The sequence below is a fragment of the Triturus cristatus genome, chromosome 11, assembly GCF_964204655.1.
Source record: "Triturus cristatus chromosome 11, aTriCri1.1, whole genome shotgun sequence".
Classification (NCBI taxonomy): domain Eukaryota; kingdom Metazoa; phylum Chordata; class Amphibia; order Caudata; family Salamandridae; genus Triturus; species Triturus cristatus.
The window spans coordinates 646188291-646206307 of NC_140594.1; the positions used below are offsets into that span (position 1 = coordinate 646188291).

At 49.3% G+C, this 18017-nt stretch overlaps 1 protein-coding gene across 4 annotated transcripts in view; it reads right to left on the reverse strand.

Moving 5' to 3' along the window:
* Positions 1-18017, reverse strand: part of HDLBP (high density lipoprotein binding protein) — a 933925-nt gene that overhangs the window by 625198 nt on the left and 290710 nt on the right. For all 4 annotated transcript variants that reach the window (XM_085634158.1, XM_085634156.1, XM_085634157.1 and 1 more), the window contains exons 10-11: positions 648-752; positions 483-561 (exon numbers count right to left, since the gene is read on the reverse strand). In XM_085634158.1, the coding sequence (XP_085490284.1) occupies positions 483-561; positions 648-752 (184 nt within the window). The remainder of the gene's footprint in view (positions 1-482; positions 562-647; positions 753-18017) is intronic.

An 18017-nucleotide genomic window follows, 5' to 3' on the forward strand; every position in this document is an offset into this window, starting at 1 on the left:
TGCGCCACAGCCATACAGATTTTGTGGCGGCAAGGGCACAATTATGGATGGAAAACATTTAACTAATTTGCAAAGATCCTCTTTGCCCAAAGCCTTTAAACCTTTAACATGCCGTTTCAGCATTTACTGCAGGGCAGTCCCAGCCCCGATGAAGAATTCAAACAGGTAAATCTTTGAAAATTTCCAAGCAGTAGATCTTAGTTATTTAACTGGAACTGAACAGTACTGTGGCTATGGGATACCAGTGGAAAACAAATTACCATGAAAGACAGACCCTGTAACCCCACACTGCCACAGAAATTGAAGTAATGGCCACTTGGATGGCCCTGAGATTCCTGCTGTAAAAGGACAATGCCCACACAGAATACCACCTGGTAACCTCCGTCTGCACCAGAGCAATAAGAACGATATAAGTTAGTTTAGCAGAGCCAACTATTCAACAAGGATCACTAAGGCTTTGTTTGTATCAGCTGTTGACTCACTGTTGGCTCCACTTTTTCCGATGAGGTGTCTGTGAAATCGATGGTCTATAGTGATCTCTGTAAAATCCATTCGAGCAATCTAAGGAGGCAAAGACCACAATCAGTTTGAGACAGTCCGGTGCATCCTGCTTGCAACATTCCCAGCTGAGCAAGAACCTAACTCACCAATTCATTCACCATGGCTTCCATTTGTTCCTGAGCCAAATTCACATCCTCTGTGGGGCCCTCAAGGGTGATCTTATCCTCTCCCTCAGTGAACTCTATGTGCACCTAAGAACAGAGAATAAAAACAAAAAGGTCTTCAGCAATTTCTAAGGTGATTATTCAGAAAGAACATACTTATTTTCCCCAAGGACTCTCCTACCACACAACATAGCATCTCGAAAGACAAGCCACAGGGAAACCGCTCCAAGGCAGGAACACAAACATCTTTCAGCAAGCCATGAACAGTCCTCCATTCCTGGAGTAGAGCTTAACCATCATGGTATTGTGAGAAAGTGGTTCTGTATATACTGTCCCTTAATAGGTACAGGGTGTACAGAATCCACAGTCCCCCAGGGTTTGACAGAGGTTAAAGTTAGATATAACCTTACTCTCTAAAGTGGTAGCTTGGTCGAGCAGTAAGGCAGTATCAGAGGACAGTGTAAAACATTTGTTGTACACACTCAGTCAGCAAATGGTCTCACACTCAAGAACTGAACTCTAGGCCAATGGTTTATATAAAAAAATATAAGTATTTTATTTTAGAACCAACAATAGGTATGAAAATATACTCTCAGGATGAGATGCTTTAGGTAAATACTTTTGCAGTATGCAATTGACTTTTGTAAATACTGGTTACAGGTTGTTGCAATAGGCAACACAATTTCAAACACAATAATGCATTGAGCTCAATGGAAGTTTTAAGTTATTTGCAATAGCTTACTTCCAGGTTTACTTTTATAACTCCAGTACTGGATCCTAGATTCAGTCCTGGGACAGTTCTTAGAAACAAGTGATAAAAGTCAACTTGGTTACTGTTGTGATTTTTAGGCAATATTTTGCCATTTTAAAAGTTGACACTTAGAAGAAATTTCATAGGAAACAGTCAATGATTCCCTATTGGAGAAAATTCAAGTTGCAGGTATAGTATGTTCTTGTTACTTTTGTAATCCAGTACTGGGCTCCTAGACTCAGTACTGGGACCTCTATCTAAAAACAGGTAAACAATTACGTTTTCAGAGTTGGTACGATTTTTAAGGAATATTTGTAGTTTGCAGAAATTGACACAGAAGAAATTTCACAGAAAAACAGTCAATGATTTCCTATGGGAGAAAATTGGGTTACTGGTAAGTACAGTTGTAAGTATTTTTCAGAGTCAGTGCTGGGCACCAAGATCCAGGACTGGGAGCTCACCTAAGAGCAGGTGAGCGTTTGTTACTCGGCTGATTTTTGGTGAATATTTTAAGTTTTGAAAAGTCCACACTTAGAAGAAATTTCAGGAAAAGCCACGGAATGTTACCCTATGGAGAAAATTGAGTTATCGGTTTAAACACAAGTACTCGACTGGCAAAGTTAAGGTTCTGGGCACAGACTCAGGGGTCTCCCAGGGTCAGGTAGGTACAGTTGGTTCACCCTCAGCGGCACAAGGGCAGCCGGGTGCAGAGGGAGTTAGGCCCAATGTTATCCTATGAGAGGTAGGGGGGCCTTAGTTGGTGGCTGCTGACTAGCAGGCCACTCGGCTGTGGGAGCTGGGCTCCTGGTCACATGCTCAGGGCAAATGGGGAAGTACATAGGTACAGAGGTTTCACTGCCAGGGCCACTCGGACGGCTGGGTGCAGGGTGCTTTTGAGCCTTCGGGCGCTCAATTGATTTCAATGGGAAAGCTCCAGTTTAGAAAAAGACTGCAAGCTCGGGGACGAAGATTCTTCAGGTGCCACCACCACTTCGAGAGGTAAGTTGGGTAGTTGGAGGATAGGTAGGTACCCCGGGATTGGGCACAGGGGGCCGCGGGGCGCCGGGTGCCTTTTGGTGTCGGGAAATCTTACCCTCTTGATCGCGGTAGGGGGGGGCACCTTGTTCTGAGGCTGCAGGCTTCTTCAGGAGTGTCGAGGGAGGTCCTTGGGTGCTGGACTCGGGGTCAGTGTCGCCGTGGGGTCGTCCTCGGGGTCTTTGTCCACTCCGGCACTGGCCAGGGTTGGCTGGTGCAGAGTGTGCTGGGTTCGCAGTTCCGGGCTGCTGCCAGGGATTAGAGGTAGGTTTTGAGTAGAGCCTCTACTCATGGGAGTCCCAGGGGCTTAGAGCCAAAAGGTAGCCAGGTCCTCCGAGGTTTGTGAGGTTGCTGGCCACAAGAGAAGCCGAGTTGGAGCAGGTTCGAGGGTCGACAGGCCGGTAGGGCTGGGGCCAAAGCAGTTGGTGTCTTCCTCTTTTTAGCAGCTGCAGGGGAGGTCTTCTTTCTTCTTGCTCTTCTTTGCAGTTTTGAATCTGGAATCTGGGGAAGGAAGGTTCAGGGTGCCCCTAAATACTAGATTTAGGGGCGTTACAGGTAGGTGAAGGGCAGGGACCAATGGGTCCCTGTCCTGGGGTGGGTACACCCCCTATCCTGCCTCTCTCCTGTGGGAGGGGGGCAGTAGCCTAGTCCTGATAGGGTAGGGCTCCCCATTTTCAAGATGGCGAGAGCCCGGAGATGTGCTTTACCTCGCCTCCCCCACCTGAGGGGTGGGGTGGGCAGGCTGGCACATTCCCTGTCCTTATTTGGGGTTTCCGGCCAAAGCTTCCCGCCAGAGTGGGGTGTTGCAGGGGCCTGGGGAAGCTCACAGAGGCGGCATGCCTTTGAAGCTTCCCCCTGCCCATCCTGGGGGAGGAGATTTAGCACCTTGCCCAGGATGTGCATTGTTGCAGGCCCCGGAGAGCAGGGGATCTCCTACCCAGGGGTCCAGCAACATGTCTGCGGGGTGGCAGCCTCAGAGCAGACGTGGATTGTAGGTTAGGTTTAAGGGGGCACCTCTAAGATGCCTACTGGGGTGCTGGGTACATTAAATCCCACACTGGCATCAGTGTGGGTTTAATGTGCTGAGAAATTTGATACCAAACTTACCAGTATTTAGTGTTGCCATTATGGTGCTGTGGAGCTCATGTTTGACGGACGAGCTCTCAGCACTATGTACTCTTAAATGGCAGCACTGCACTTACTGCCCAGGAATGGACCTGGGCACTGTAGGGGCACAGGGCTCCTGCTCCTGTGCCTACACCATTGGCATAAGGCACCCAGCTAGAGGGGTGACTGATGTATGCCATGGCAGTTTAGGTGATGGGTATGGCACACAGGGATGTGTGTTATGTCGAATTTGTTTTTGTCTTGCACCCAAACACTCAGCCTGCAAAGGCAGTGTGTGTAAGGGTACAGGGCATCTAAGGGTGGCACAAGGAGTGCTGCAGCCCTTAGAGGCCTTCCCTGGTCACAAAGCCCTGGGTACCTAGTGTACCATTTACCAGGGCCTAACATGTGGCCAGGGATTGCCAATTTGGGTTTGGTTTGTTTTAGGGAAAGAACATAGGCCCTGGGCACCTGATTGGCAGGAGTCCAGGGCACACTCAGTCAAAGTACATTCAGCAAAAAGTGGGGGCATACCATGCAAGAAAGATGGCACTTTCTCACAGTACCCAATTGTCTGTTCTTGATTACCAGAAAATCTGACAGTCTACCCCCAACAGGTGTTGAGTGGTTGGGGGGAGTGAAGGCTAGTCACTGCTTTGTGTTGGCGGAGGAGGTGCGTGTGTTTGAACCCCAGCTCTAGCCCTTACCATTGTTACCCCTGTAACCTCCCCTGAAATAACCACTAAATGAAGATGGTTGGTTATTGCCCTTCTAGGGGGAGGTGGCTTCTGATGAGGTATTCTTGACACCTCCTTGGTAAAAGGAGCATCGAAAGGAAGCACAACCCTGTGTGGACAGAAGGGATCCCAGATTTGGCTACCTCAGTATCTTTCTTCATTTTCTCAAGTGAATAATCTACCAGAGGACCAAATAGATGTTCCTTATCGAATGGAGATTTTAAGATGGCGTTTGAACCACAGGTTTAAAACGAGATATACGGAGCCAGGCATGCCTTCTTAAAAGGACACTAGTGTTTATAGCTCTTGCAGCAGCGTCTGCAGCATCTAGAGAGCATCTTATTTGATTGTTAGCAATAATTTTCCCTTCATGAACCACATCTTCCGCTTTTGATTTGTGTTCCGGGGGTAAATATTGGATCCGTTTTTCCATTTCATCCCAGTGCGCAAGATCGTATCGCGGTAACAGTGCCTGAGTGTTGGAGATGCACCATAAATTGGCTGCTTGAGAAGCTACCCTTTTCCCAGAAGCTTCAATAAGTTTTGATTCCTTATCAGGCGGTGGAGCCTCTCCTGTTGTCTGGGAGTTGGCTCTTTTTCTTGCATTGGACAGAGCCAGGGAGTCTAGTGGCAATTGTCTCCTTATATATACTGGGTCCGATGGTGCTGGCTACTACTTCTTGTCCACTCTAGGGGTAAGAATAAAAGTTCTGACTGGGTCATTATAAATGTCATCTACATGCCTGACAATCCCTTTAAGCATGGGTAGTGTATGTGATGACTTCTGTGGGGTACTGAGGCTTTCAAAGAGGAAATCCTCTTCTAATGACTTCTTATGTAGCTGCAACCCATGGTAGTTGGCAGCTCTACCCAGTCAAGCAATGTAGCCTACACTATCATCTGGTGGAAAGGGTTTGGTAGGGTACAGGTCGGGATCAATGCCCATGGGCGAATTGGTGTTATAATCATCCCATGGGTCTTGTAATGTATGATCATCATCCCTATCCTGATCATCCTCCCCATCATCCTGGTTGTCAAGTGTATGTGGTGGTGAATGTGCAGGTGAAATTGGTTGAAGCGGAGGGGAAGGTGGTGATGAAGAAAGAACAGGTGGAGGAAGAGGAGGAGGAGGGGAAGGGTTAGTTCCAACAGATCTCTTCTTTAAAGGGATGTGATATTTGTGAGAAAGTGCCCTCTTTCTTGCATGGTATGCCCCCACGTTTTGCTGAATTGCTGATGTTCTTTGACAGTGTGCCCTGGGCTCCTGCTAATCAGGCACCCAAGGCCTATGTTCCTTCCCTAAAACTCCATTGAAGCCTAAACCCAATTGACATCTCTGGCCACATGTCAGCCCCTGGTAAATGGTACACTAGGTACCCAGGGCCTTGTGACCAGAGAAGGCCCTTAAGGGCTGCAGCACTTAATGTGCCACTATTAGAGGTCCTGTACCCTGACACTCACTGTGAGAAAGTTGAGTTTATGTTACAGTAAACCGCCCCCTTTTTGTTCTTGTTGCCAGACTACTGATGCTCTTTAACTATGTGCTCTGGGGCCCTTCCAATCAGGACCCCAGTGCCTGTGTTCCTTCCCCAAAACAAAACCCAATTGGCAACTCTGGCCACAGGTAGGTCCCTGGTAAATGGTTCCATAGATACTCAGGGCACTGTGACCAGAGAAGGCCCCTAAGGACTGCAGCACGTATTGTGCCACCCTTAGAGGCCCTGTACCCCGACACTCACATTGGCCTGCCTTTGCACGCTGAGTGTCTGGGTGCAGAACAAAGCAAAGTCGACATGGCACACATCCCTGTGTGCCATGCCCACAAACCACTGCCCTGGCATACATCAATTACCCCTCTAGCTGGATGCCCAATGCCAGTGGTGAGGGTACAGGTGCATGAGCCCTGTAGCCCTACAGTGCCCAGGTCCATTCCTGTGCACTGTAAGTGCAGTGCTGCCATTAAGAGTATATGGTGCTGGGAGGTTGTAATTATTGTGAGAAAGTGCCATCTTTCTTGCATGGTATGCCCCCACTTTTTGCTAAATTGCTGAATGTACTTCGATTGAGTGTACCCTGGGTTCCTGCCAATCAGGTGCCCAGGGCCTATGTTCCTTCCTTAAACCACACAAACTCCAAATTGGCAAACCCTAGCCACATGTCAGCCCCTAGTAAATGGTACCCTAGGTACCCAGGGCCTTGTGACCAGGGAAGGCCTCTAAGGGCTGCAGCACTCATTGTGCCACCCTCAGAGGCCCTGTACCCTTACACACACACACTGCCCTTGCAGGCTGAGTGTCTGGGTGCAGGACAAAACAAAGAGTCGACATGGCACACATCACTGTGTACCATGCCCATCACCTACACTGCCAAGGCATATGTCAGCCACCCCTCTAGCTGGGTGCATTACGCCTATGGTGTGGGCACAGGAGCAGGAGCCCTGTGCCCCTACAGTACCCGGGTCCATTCCTGGGCACTGTAAGTGCAGTGCTGTCATTTAAGAATACATGGTGCTGAGAGCTTGTCAAACACAAGCTCCACAGCACCATATTGGCAACACTGAAGCCTGGGAAGTTTGGTATCAAACTTCTCAGCACATTGAACCCACACTGATGCCAGTGTAGGATTTAATGTACTAAGCACCCCAGAGGGCATCTTAGAAGATGCCCCCTTACAGCTAACTTGCAATCCACGTCTGCTCTGAGGCTGCCCAGGCTGCCACACAGCAGACACGTTGCTGGACCCCTGGGTGGGAGAGCCCCTGCTCTCCCGGGCCTGCAACAATGCACATCCTGGGTGAGGTGAGAAATCTCCTCCCCCAGGATGAGCAAAGGGAAGCTTCAAAGGCATGCCGCCAGTTGGAGTTTCCCCAGGCCACTGCAACCCCCCACTCTGGCGGGAAGCTTGGCCGGAAACCCCATACAAGGACAGGGGATGTGCCAGCCTGCCCACCCCACCCCTCAGGTGGGGGAGGCGAGGTGAAGCACATCTCCGGGCTCTCGCCATCTTGAAGATGGGAGGCCCTACCCTATCAGGATTAGGCTACTGCCCCCCTCCCACAGGAGAGAGGCAGGATAGGGGGTGTACCCACCCCAGGACAAGGACCCATTGGTCCCTGGCCTTCACCTACCTGTAACGCCCCTAAATCTAGTATTTAGGGGCCCCCTGAACCTTCCTTCCAGGGATTCCAGATAGAAAAACGACAAGAAGAGCAAGAAGAACAAAGACCTGCCCTGCAGCTGCTAAAAAGAGAAGAAGACACCAACTGCTTTGGCCCCAGCCCTACCGGCCTGTCGACTCTCGAACCTGCACCAGCGCGGCATCCCACGTGGCCAGCAACCTCACCAACCCCGGAGGACCTGGCTACCTTTTAGCTCTAAGCCCCTGGGACTCCCACGAGTAGAGGCTCTACTCAAGAAACCTACTAGCTATCCCTGGCACCAGCCCGGGACCGCGGACCCAACACACTCTGCACCAGCCAAGCCTGGCCAGTGCCGGAGTGGACAAAGACCCAGAGGACGACCCCACGGCGACTGTGACCCAGAGTCCGGCACCCAAGGACCCCCCTCGACATCCCGGAAGAAGCCTGCAGCCTCAGAACCAAGTGCCACCCCAGCCGCGATCAACCAGAGGGTAAGATTCCCGACGTCAAAAGGCACCCCTGCACCCGGCGCCCTGCGACCCCCTGTGCCCAATCCTGGGGTACCCACCTAACCTACAACTACCCAACTTACCTCTCGGAGTGGTGGTGGCACCTGAAACATCCTCGTCCCCGAGCCTGCAGCCTCTTTCCAAACCGGAACATTCCCATTGATTTCCATTGAGCGCCCTAAGGCTCAAAAGCACCCTGCACCCAGCCGCCCGAGTGGCCCTGGCAGTGCCCTCTCTACTCTAACCTACTTCCCCACTTGCCCTGAGTAAGTGACCAGGAGCCCAGCTCCCACAGCCGCGTGGCTTGCCAGACAGCAGCCACCAACCAAGGCCCCCCTATCCCTCATAGGATAACATTGGGCCCAACTCTCTCTGCACCCGGCCGTCCTGAAACCGCTGAGGGTGAACCAACTGTACCTACCTGACACTGGGGGACCCCTGAGTCCATGCCCGGAATTTCAACACTACCAGTCGAGTACTTACCCTTAAACCGCTAACTTCATTTTCCTCATAGGGTAACATTGACTGGCTTTTTCTTCAAAAATCTTCTAAGTGTGAACTTTTCAAAACTGCAAAAATTCACCAAAAATCAGCCAAGTGACAAAAACGAATTTACTCACCTGCCCCTAGGTGAGCTCCCAGTGCTGGATCTTGGTGCCCAGCCCTGACTCTGAAAAGTGTTCACAACTATACTTACTTCTAACTCATTTTTCTCCCATAGGAAACCATTGTCTGCTTTTCTGTGAAATTTCTTCTAAGTGTCTACTTTTGCAAATTTGAAATATTCTTTTAAAATCGTACCATTTCTGCAAACGAAATTACTTACCTGCTTTTGATAAGGACCCCAGTCCTGGGTCTAGGCACCCAGTCCTGGATTACTAAAGTAACGATAAAGTACTCTACCTGCAATTTGAATTTCTTGCCATAGAGATCCATTGAATGTTTTCTGTGAAATATTTTCTAAGTGCTAACTTTTGAAATAGCTAAATATTATCTAAAAATCATTACAGTTATTAAGTCGACTTTCATCACTTGATTCTGAATACTGACCCCAGGCTGGTTCTAGGATCCAGACCTGGAATTCCAAAAGTAATCTGAAAAGTAATTTATTACAAATAACCTGAATTTACCATTGAGCTCAATGCATTGTTATGTTTAGGAAATAGGATTGTTTATTGCAACCAACTGTGACTGTTTACACAAATTTATTGCTTGAAACAAAAGTATTTATATTCAACCTCTCATTCTGAGAAAGTATATTTTTACCCCCTTGTGGTTCTAAAAATAAAACAAGCATATATTTTATATATACAAATCATTGGCCTAGAGTTCAGTTATTGAGTGTGTGAAACCATTTGCTGACTGAGTGTGTACAATAAATGCTTTACACTGTCCTCTGGTACTGCCTTACTGCTCGACCAAGCTACCACTTTTGAGAGTAAGGTCATACCTAACTTTGACCTCTATCAGCCTCTGGGGGACTGTGGACTCTGTACACCCTGTACCTATTAGGGAACAGTATATACAGAGCCACTTTCTCACATTGGTGGCAGCGGTGGGATACAAACTTGCATTTGTTGGACTACTTGGTTACCATCTGATCACACGACAGAACTCTTAAAAATTGCCTTTAGAATTCTGATTGGTTTTTCCAAAATTACTAAAAGTCTTGCTAGGGCCTTGCTTAAGTCCCATTAGAATTTTAGAAAAATAAAAGTCACTATAGTCAGGGTAGAGGGTTAGAACTGTCAGGTTAGAATGTCTCAAACAAACCCAGCTATTAGTGATAATAATAACATGGACCTGGTGGAGGAGCTCGACCTCACACCTTACTTACACTTGTCTTTCAAGGAATTGAGGTCCTTATGTAAACTCAAAAATTTACAAATGGGTCAGCATCCATCCAAACAAGGGCTCCAGGAGCTCCTGGCTGAGTATGCTAAAGACCACCCATCTGAACATGGTGATGGCCAGTCAGATGAGGAAAGGGAAACAGGGGAGGAGGACAGCAACCTCCCCATACTATTCCCTAGGGAGGAGATGGCACCCATACCCTCCAACTCAAGACATAGCATCTGGGCACCTAGAGACCACACAGGTGGCTCTGGTCCCAGAGACAACACTGGGGGACCCCCCAGTGAAGAGGACAGCCTTGTGAGGCTGGCCAAAAGAATAGATCTAGAGTCCAGGCTGCTGGCTCTAGAAAAGGAAAGGAGAGAGATGGGTTTAGCACCCATCAATGGTGGCAGCAATAATAAAAACAAGGATAGGGAGGAAACTTCTGACCTTAAAATCCCCAAAGGGATTGTCCCTAAATTTGAGGAAGGTGATGATATCACCAAATGGTTCACAGCCTTTGAGAGGGCTTGTGATATCAGGAAAGTAAAGAAACCTCTCTGGGGGGCACTCCTGTGGGAACTGTTCTCTGGTAACTGCAGGGACAGGCTTCTGACTCTCTCTGGGCCAGAAGCAGGATCCTATGACCTCATGAAGAAAGCTCTGATTGAGGGATTTGGATTCACCACTGAGGAGTATAGAATTCGGTTCAGGGGGGCTCACAAAACCCAGACCCAGTCCTGGATTGATTTTGTAGATTTCTCAGTGAAGACACTGGATGGTTGGTTAGCTGGACATGGTGTGCAGGATTTTACTGGATTGTACAATTTATTCATGAAGGAACATATTTTGAGTAACTGCACAAATGAAAAGTTGCATCAGCATTTGGTAGACCTAGGTCTAATTTCTCCCCAAGAATTGGGAAAGAAGGCGGACCACTGGGTCAAGACTAGGGTGACCAAGACAACCACTGGGGGTGACCAAAAGAAGGTGGTCACAAAACCTCCCCAGGGGAAAGGTGGTGAGAATCCCCAAGATAAAAAGTCTGAGTCTTCCAAAGGGCCCCAAAAACCTGTTCAGGTGGGTGGGACCCAAACTACTCCCTATGTGCCCCAACCATATAGGGGGAAGAACTTTGATCCCTTAAAGGCCTTTTGTAATACCTGTAAGAAGCAGGGACACCTAACTGTATCTTGCCCCCAAAACAAAGCCCCTAAGGCACCCAGTACAGCCACTCCTGGGGCAGCAAGTATACAAATGGGATCAGAGGTGTACCCTGAGCAAATCTGGGAACACACTGAAGCAAGTTTAGTCTCCTTGGGAGAAGTGGAGTTTGCCACTGTGGCTGTGTGGCCCCCCAACTTGAAGAAATACTTACAGTACCCCTGGGTGAATGGAACTAGGGTAGAAGCTCTGAGGGATACAGGTGCCAGTGTCACTATGGTGAAAGACACACTGGTTTCCCCTGAGCAATACTTGATTGGGAAGTCTTACCCAGTCACCAACGCTGACAGTGTCACCACTAGTCATCCCATGGCCATGGTAACATTAGGCTGGGGGGGGGTTACTGGCCTGAAACAGGTAGTGGTCTCTCCAAAGTTGCCAGCTGCATGTCTGCTTGGAAATGATCTGGAAACCTCAGCCTGGGCTGAGGTTGAGTTAAAGGCCCATGCAGCCATGCTGGGCATCCCTGAATTGGTGTGTGTGCAAACCAGAGCACAGAGCAAGAGGAAGGGTGAAAAAGTAGGTTTGGTGCCTGGAATAATGGCCCAACCAACCAAGAGGAAGGGCAAGAAGACTGGGGGACCAGCTTCTGTACAGCCAAACACTCAGAACCCCTCTCCCCCTGGAGAGGATGTAGATACCTCTGAGGGAACTGAGTCCATGGAGCTTGACCCTTACCAGGTTGAACTCTTGGGCCCAGGGGGACCCTCTAGGGAAGAGCTGTGCCAGGGTCAGCGAGACTGTCCCACTCTTGAAAGCCTGAGACAACAAGCTGCTTCAGAAGCCAGGGGAGATGTCAGTGGTACCCACAGAGCTTATTGGGAAGAGGGATTACTGTATGCTGAGGCAAGAGACCCCACTCCTGGAGCCACCAGGAGGGTGGTAGTGCCACAGAAGTACAGGGAGTTCCTCCTAACTTTGGCTCATGACATCCCCCTAGCTGGACATCTGGGGCAATCCAAAACTTGGGAAAGGTTAGTGAGTCACTTTTACTGGCCCCAGATGCACCAAAAGGTGAAGGAGTTTGTCAGCTCCTGTGTTACCTGTCAGGCCAGTGGCAAGACAGGTGGCCACCCAAAGGCCCCCCTCATTCCACTACCAGTGGTGGGGGTCCCCTTTGAAAGGGTAGGTGTGGACATTGTGGGTCCACTCGAACCTCCCACAGCCTCAGGGAACAAATTCATTCTAGTAGTAGTGGATCATGCTACTAGGTACCCTGAAGCAATTCCACTTAGGACTACTACAGCTCCTGCAGTAGCCAAGGCCCTCCTGGGTGTCTTCACCAGGGTGGGTTTTCCTAAGGAGGTGGTTTCAGACAGAGGTTCCAACTTCATGTCTGCTTACCTAACACACATGTGGAAAGAGTGTGGAGTGCAGTACAAGTTTACTACACCCTACCACCCACAAACCAATGGCCTTGTTGAGAGGTTCAACAAGACATTGAAAGGTATGATCATGGGACTCCCTGAGAAACTCAAAAGGAGGTGGGATGTCCTATTACCATGCTTGCTTTTCGCCTACAGGGAAGTGCCACAGAAGGGAGTAGGTTTCTCACCCTTTGAACTTCTGTTTGGTCATCCTGTAAGGGGACCACTGTGTCTTGTAAAGGAGGGCTGGGAGAGGCCTCTTCAAGAACCCAAACAGGACATAGTGGACTATGTGCTTGGCCTAAGGTCCAGAATGGCTGAGTATATGGAAAAAGCATCCAAGAACCTTGAGGCCAGCCAGGAGCTCCAGAAGCACTGGTATGACCAAAAAGCTGCACTGGTTGAATTTCAACCAGGGCAACAGGTGTGGGTTTTGGAGCCAGTGGCACCAAGGGCTCTCCAAGACAAATGGAGTGGCCCTTACCCTATCCTAGAGAGAAAGAGTGAGGTCACCTATCTAGTTGACCTGGGCACTAGCAGGACACCCAAAAGGGTCCTCCATGTGAACCGCCTTAAACTCTACAATGATAGGGCTGACATCACCATGCTGATGGTGACTGATGAAGAACAGGAAGCAGAGAGTGAGCCACTCCCTGACCTCCTATCCTACAGCCCCAAAGATGGGTCAGTAGATGGTGTGATTTTCTCAGACACCCTCTCTGCCCAACAGCAGACTGACTGCAAGCAAGTCTTGCAACAATATGCTAGCCTCTTTTCCCTGACCCCTGGTCTGACAAGCTGGTGTACCCATGATGTGGACACTGGTGACAGTGCACCTGTCAAGAACAAAATCTATCGACAGTCAGATCAAGTCAAGGAAAGCATCAAAGCTGAGGTCAGCAAGATGCTGGAGTTAGGGGTCATTGAGCCTTCAGAGAGCCCCTGGGCTAGCCCAGTGGTTCTGGTCCCCAAACCTCATCAACAGGGTGAAAAGAGAGAGATGAGGTTCTGTGTGGACTATAGAGGGCTCAACTCTGTCACCAAGACAGATGCTCACCCTATCCCAAGAGCAGATGAACTGATAGACAAATTGGGGGCTGCCAAATTTCTCAGTACCTTTGACTTAACTGCAGGGTACTGGCAGATTGGCATGGCCCCAGGAGCAAAAGAAAAAACAGCATTCTCCACCCCTGATGGGCATTATCAGTTTACTGTGATGCCCTTTGGGTTAAAGAATGCCCCTGCCACCTTCCAGAGGTTGGTGAACCATGTCCTGGCTGGGTTGGAGTCCTTTAGTGCAGCTTATCTTGATGATATTGCTGTCTTTAGCTCCACCTGGCAGGATCACCTGATCCACCTTGGGAAGGTTTTAGAGGCTCTGCAGAGTGCAGGTCTCACTATCAAAGCATCCAAATGCCAGATAGGGCAGGGCACTGTGGTGTACTTGGGCCACCTTGTAGGTGGAGGCCAGGTACAGCCCTTACAACCCAAAATCCAGGCCATCATGGACTGGATAGCTCCAACAACCCAGACCCAAGTCAGGGCATTCCTTGGCTTGACTGGGTACTACAGGAGGTTTGTGAAGGGGTATGGGTCCATTGTGACCCCCCTCACAGAACTCACCTCCAAGAAAATGCCGAAGAAAGTTAACTGGACAGTTAGTTGTCAAAAGGCTTTTGACACCCTAAAAGAAGCAATGTGCTCAGCACCAATTCTAAAAGCTCCAGATTATGCCAAGCAGTTCATAGTGCAGACTGATGCCTCTGAGCTAGGGATAGGAGCGGTCCTATCCCAGACCAATGATGAAGGCCAAGACCAACCTGTTGCTTTTATAAGCAGAAGACTACTCCCTAGAGAGCAGCGTTGGAGTGCCATTGAGAGGGAGGCCTTTGCTGTGGTTTGGTCCCTGAAGAAGCTGAGGCCATACTTGTTTGGCACTCACTTCCTAGTTCAAACTGACCACAGACCTCTCAGATGGCTAATGCAGATGAAAGGGGAAAATCCAAAACTACTGAGGTGGTCCATCTCCCTACAGGGAATGGACTTTGAAGTGGAACACAGACCAGGGACTGCCCATGCCAATGCAGATGGACTTTCCAGGTTCTTCCACTTAGACAATGAAGACTCCATAGGACAAGGTTAGTCTCATCACCTTTCGTTTGGGGGGGGGTTGTGTGAGAAAGTGCCATCTTTCTTGCATGGTATGCCCCCACTTTTTGCTAAATTGCTGAATGTACTTCGATTGAGTGTACCCTGGGTTCCTGCCAATCAGGTGCCCAGGGCCTATGTTCCTTCCTTAAACCACACAAACTCCAAATTGGCAAACCCTAGCCACATGTCAGCCCCTAGTAAATGGTACCCTAGGTACCCAGGGCCTTGTGACCAGGGAAGGCCTCTAAGGGCTGCAGCACTCATTGTGCCACCCTCAGAGGCCCTGTACCCTTACACACACACACTGCCCTTGCAGGCTGAGTGTCTGGGTGCAGGACAAAACAAAGAGTCGACATGGCACACATCACTGTGTACCATGCCCATCACCTACACTGCCAAGGCATATGTCAGCCACCCCTCTAGCTGGGTGCATTACGCCTATGGTGTGGGCACAGGAGCAGGAGCCCTGTGCCCCTACAGTACCCGGGTCCATTCCTGGGCACTGTAAGTGCAGTGCTGTCATTTAAGAATACATGGTGCTGAGAGCTTGTCAAACACAAGCTCCACAGCACCATATTGGCAACACTGAAGCCTGGGAAGTTTGGTATCAAACTTCTCAGCACATTGAACCCACACTGATGCCAGTGTAGGATTTAATGTACTAAGCACCCCAGAGGGCATCTTAGAAGATGCCCCCTTACAGCTAACTTGCAATCCACGTCTGCTCTGAGGCTGCCCAGGCTGCCACACAGCAGACACGTTGCTGGACCCCTGGGTGGGAGAGCCCCTGCTCTCCCGGGCCTGCAACAATGCACATCCTGGGTGAGGTGAGAAATCTCCTCCCCCAGGATGAGCAAAGGGAAGCTTCAAAGGCATGCCGCCAGTTGGAGTTTCCCCAGGCCACTGCAACCCCCCAGTCTGGCGGGAAGCTTGGCCGGAAACCCCATACAAGGACAGGGGATGTGCCAGCCTGCCCACCCCACCCCTCAGGTGGGGGAGGCGAGGTGAAGCACATCTCCGGGCTCTCGCCATCTTGAAGATGGGAGGCCCTACCCTATCAGGATTAGGCTACTGCCCCCCTCCCACAGGAGAGAGGCAGGATAGGGGGTGTACCCACCCCAGGACAAGGACCCATTGGTCCCTGGCCTTCACCTACCTGTAACGCCCCTAAATCTAGTATTTAGGGGCCCCCTGAACCTTCCTTCCAGGGATTCCAGATAGAAAAACGACAAGAAGAGCAAGAAGAACAAAGACCTGCCCTGCAGCTGCTAAAAAGAGAAGAAGACACCAACTGCTTTGGCCCCAGCCCTACCGGCCTGTCGACTCTCGAACCTGCACCAGCGCGGCATCCCACGTGGCCAGCAACCTCACCAACCCCGGAGGACCTGGCTACCTTTTAGCTCTAAGCCCCTGGGACTCCCACGAGTAGAGGCTCTACTCAAGAAACCTACTAGCTATCCCTGGCACCAGCCCGGGACCGCGGACCCAACACACTCTGCACCAGCCAAGCCTGGCCAGTGCCGGAGTGGACAAAGACCCAGAGGACGACCCCACGGCGACTGTGACCCAGAGTCCGGCACCCAAGGACCCCCCTCGACATCCCGGAAGAAGCCTGCAGCCTCAGAACCAAGTGCCACCCCAGCCGCGATCAACCAGAGGGTAAGATTCCCGACGTCAAAAGGCACCCCTGCACCCGGCGCCCTGCGACCCCCTGTGCCCAATCCTGGGGTACCCACCTAACCTACAACTACCCAACTTACCTCTCGGAGTGGTGGTGGCACCTGAAACATCCTCGTCCCCGAGCCTGCAGCCTCTTTCCAAACCGGAACATTCCCATTGATTTCCATTGAGCGCCCTAAGGCTCAAAAGCACCCTGCACCCAGCCGCCCGAGTGGCCCTGGCAGTGCCCTCTCTACTCTAACCTACTTCCCCACTTGCCCTGAGTAAGTGACCAGGAGCCCAGCTCCCACAGCCGCGTGGCTTGCCAGACAGCAGCCACCAACCAAGGCCCCCCTATCCCTCATAGGATAACATTGGGCCCAACTCTCTCTGCACCCGGCCGTCCTGAAACCGCTGAGGGTGAACCAACTGTACCTACCTGACACTGGGGGACCCCTGAGTCCATGCCCGGAATTTCAACACTACCAGTCGAGTACTTACCCTTAAACCGCTAACTTCATTTTCCTCATAGGGTAACATTGACTGGCTTTTTCTTCAAAAATCTTCTAAGTGTGAACTTTTCAAAACTGCAAAAATTCACCAAAAATCAGCCAAGTGACAAAAACGAATTTACTCACCTGCCCCTAGGTGAGCTCCCAGTGCTGGATCTTGGTGCCCAGCCCTGACTCTGAAAAGTGTTCACAACTATACTTACTTCTAACTCATTTTTCTCCCATAGGAAACCATTGTCTGCTTTTCTGTGAAATTTCTTCTAAGTGTCTACTTTTGCAAATTTGAAATATTCTTTTAAAATCGTACCATTTCTGCAAACGAAATTACTTACCTGCTTTTGATAAGGACCCCAGTCCTGGGTCTAGGCACCCAGTCCTGGATTACTAAAGTAACGATAAAGTACTCTACCTGCAATTTGAATTTCTTGCCATAGAGATCCATTGAATGTTTTCTGTGAAATATTTTCTAAGTGCTAACTTTTGAAATAGCTAAATATTATCTAAAAATCATTACAGTTATTAAGTCGACTTTCATCACTTGATTCTGAATACTGACCCCAGGCTGGTTCTAGGATCCAGACCTGGAATTCCAAAAGTAATCTGAAAAGTAATTTATTACAAATAACCTGAATTTACCATTGAGCTCAATGCATTGTTATGTTTAGGAAATAGGATTGTTTATTGCAACCAACTGTGACTGTTTACACAAATTTATTGCTTGAAACAAAAGTATTTATATTCAACCTCTCATTCTGAGAAAGTATATTTTTACCCCCTTGTGGTTCTAAAAATAAAACAAGCATATATTTTATATATACAAATCATTGGCCTAGAGTTCAGTTATTGAGTGTGTGAAACCATTTGCTGACTGAGTGTGTACAATAAATGCTTTACACTGTCCTCTGGTACTGCCTTACTGCTCGACCAAGCTACCACTTTTGAGAGTAAGGTCATACCTAACTTTGACCTCTATCAGCCTCTGGGGGACTGTGGACTCTGTACACCCTGTACCTATTAGGGAACAGTATATACAGAGCCACTTTCTCACATTGGTGGATCAGCGGTGGGATACAAACTTGCATTTGTTGGACTACTTGGTTACCATCTGATCACACGACAGAACTCTTAAAAATTGCCTTTAGAATTCTGATTGGTTTTTCCAAAATTACTAAAAGTCTTGCTAGGGCCTTGCTTAAGTCCCATTAGAATTTTAGAAAAATAAAAGTCACTATAGTCAGGGTAGAGGGTTAGAACTGTCAGGTTAGAATGTCTCAAACAAACCCAGCTATTAGTGATAATAATAACATGGACCTGGTGGAGGAGCT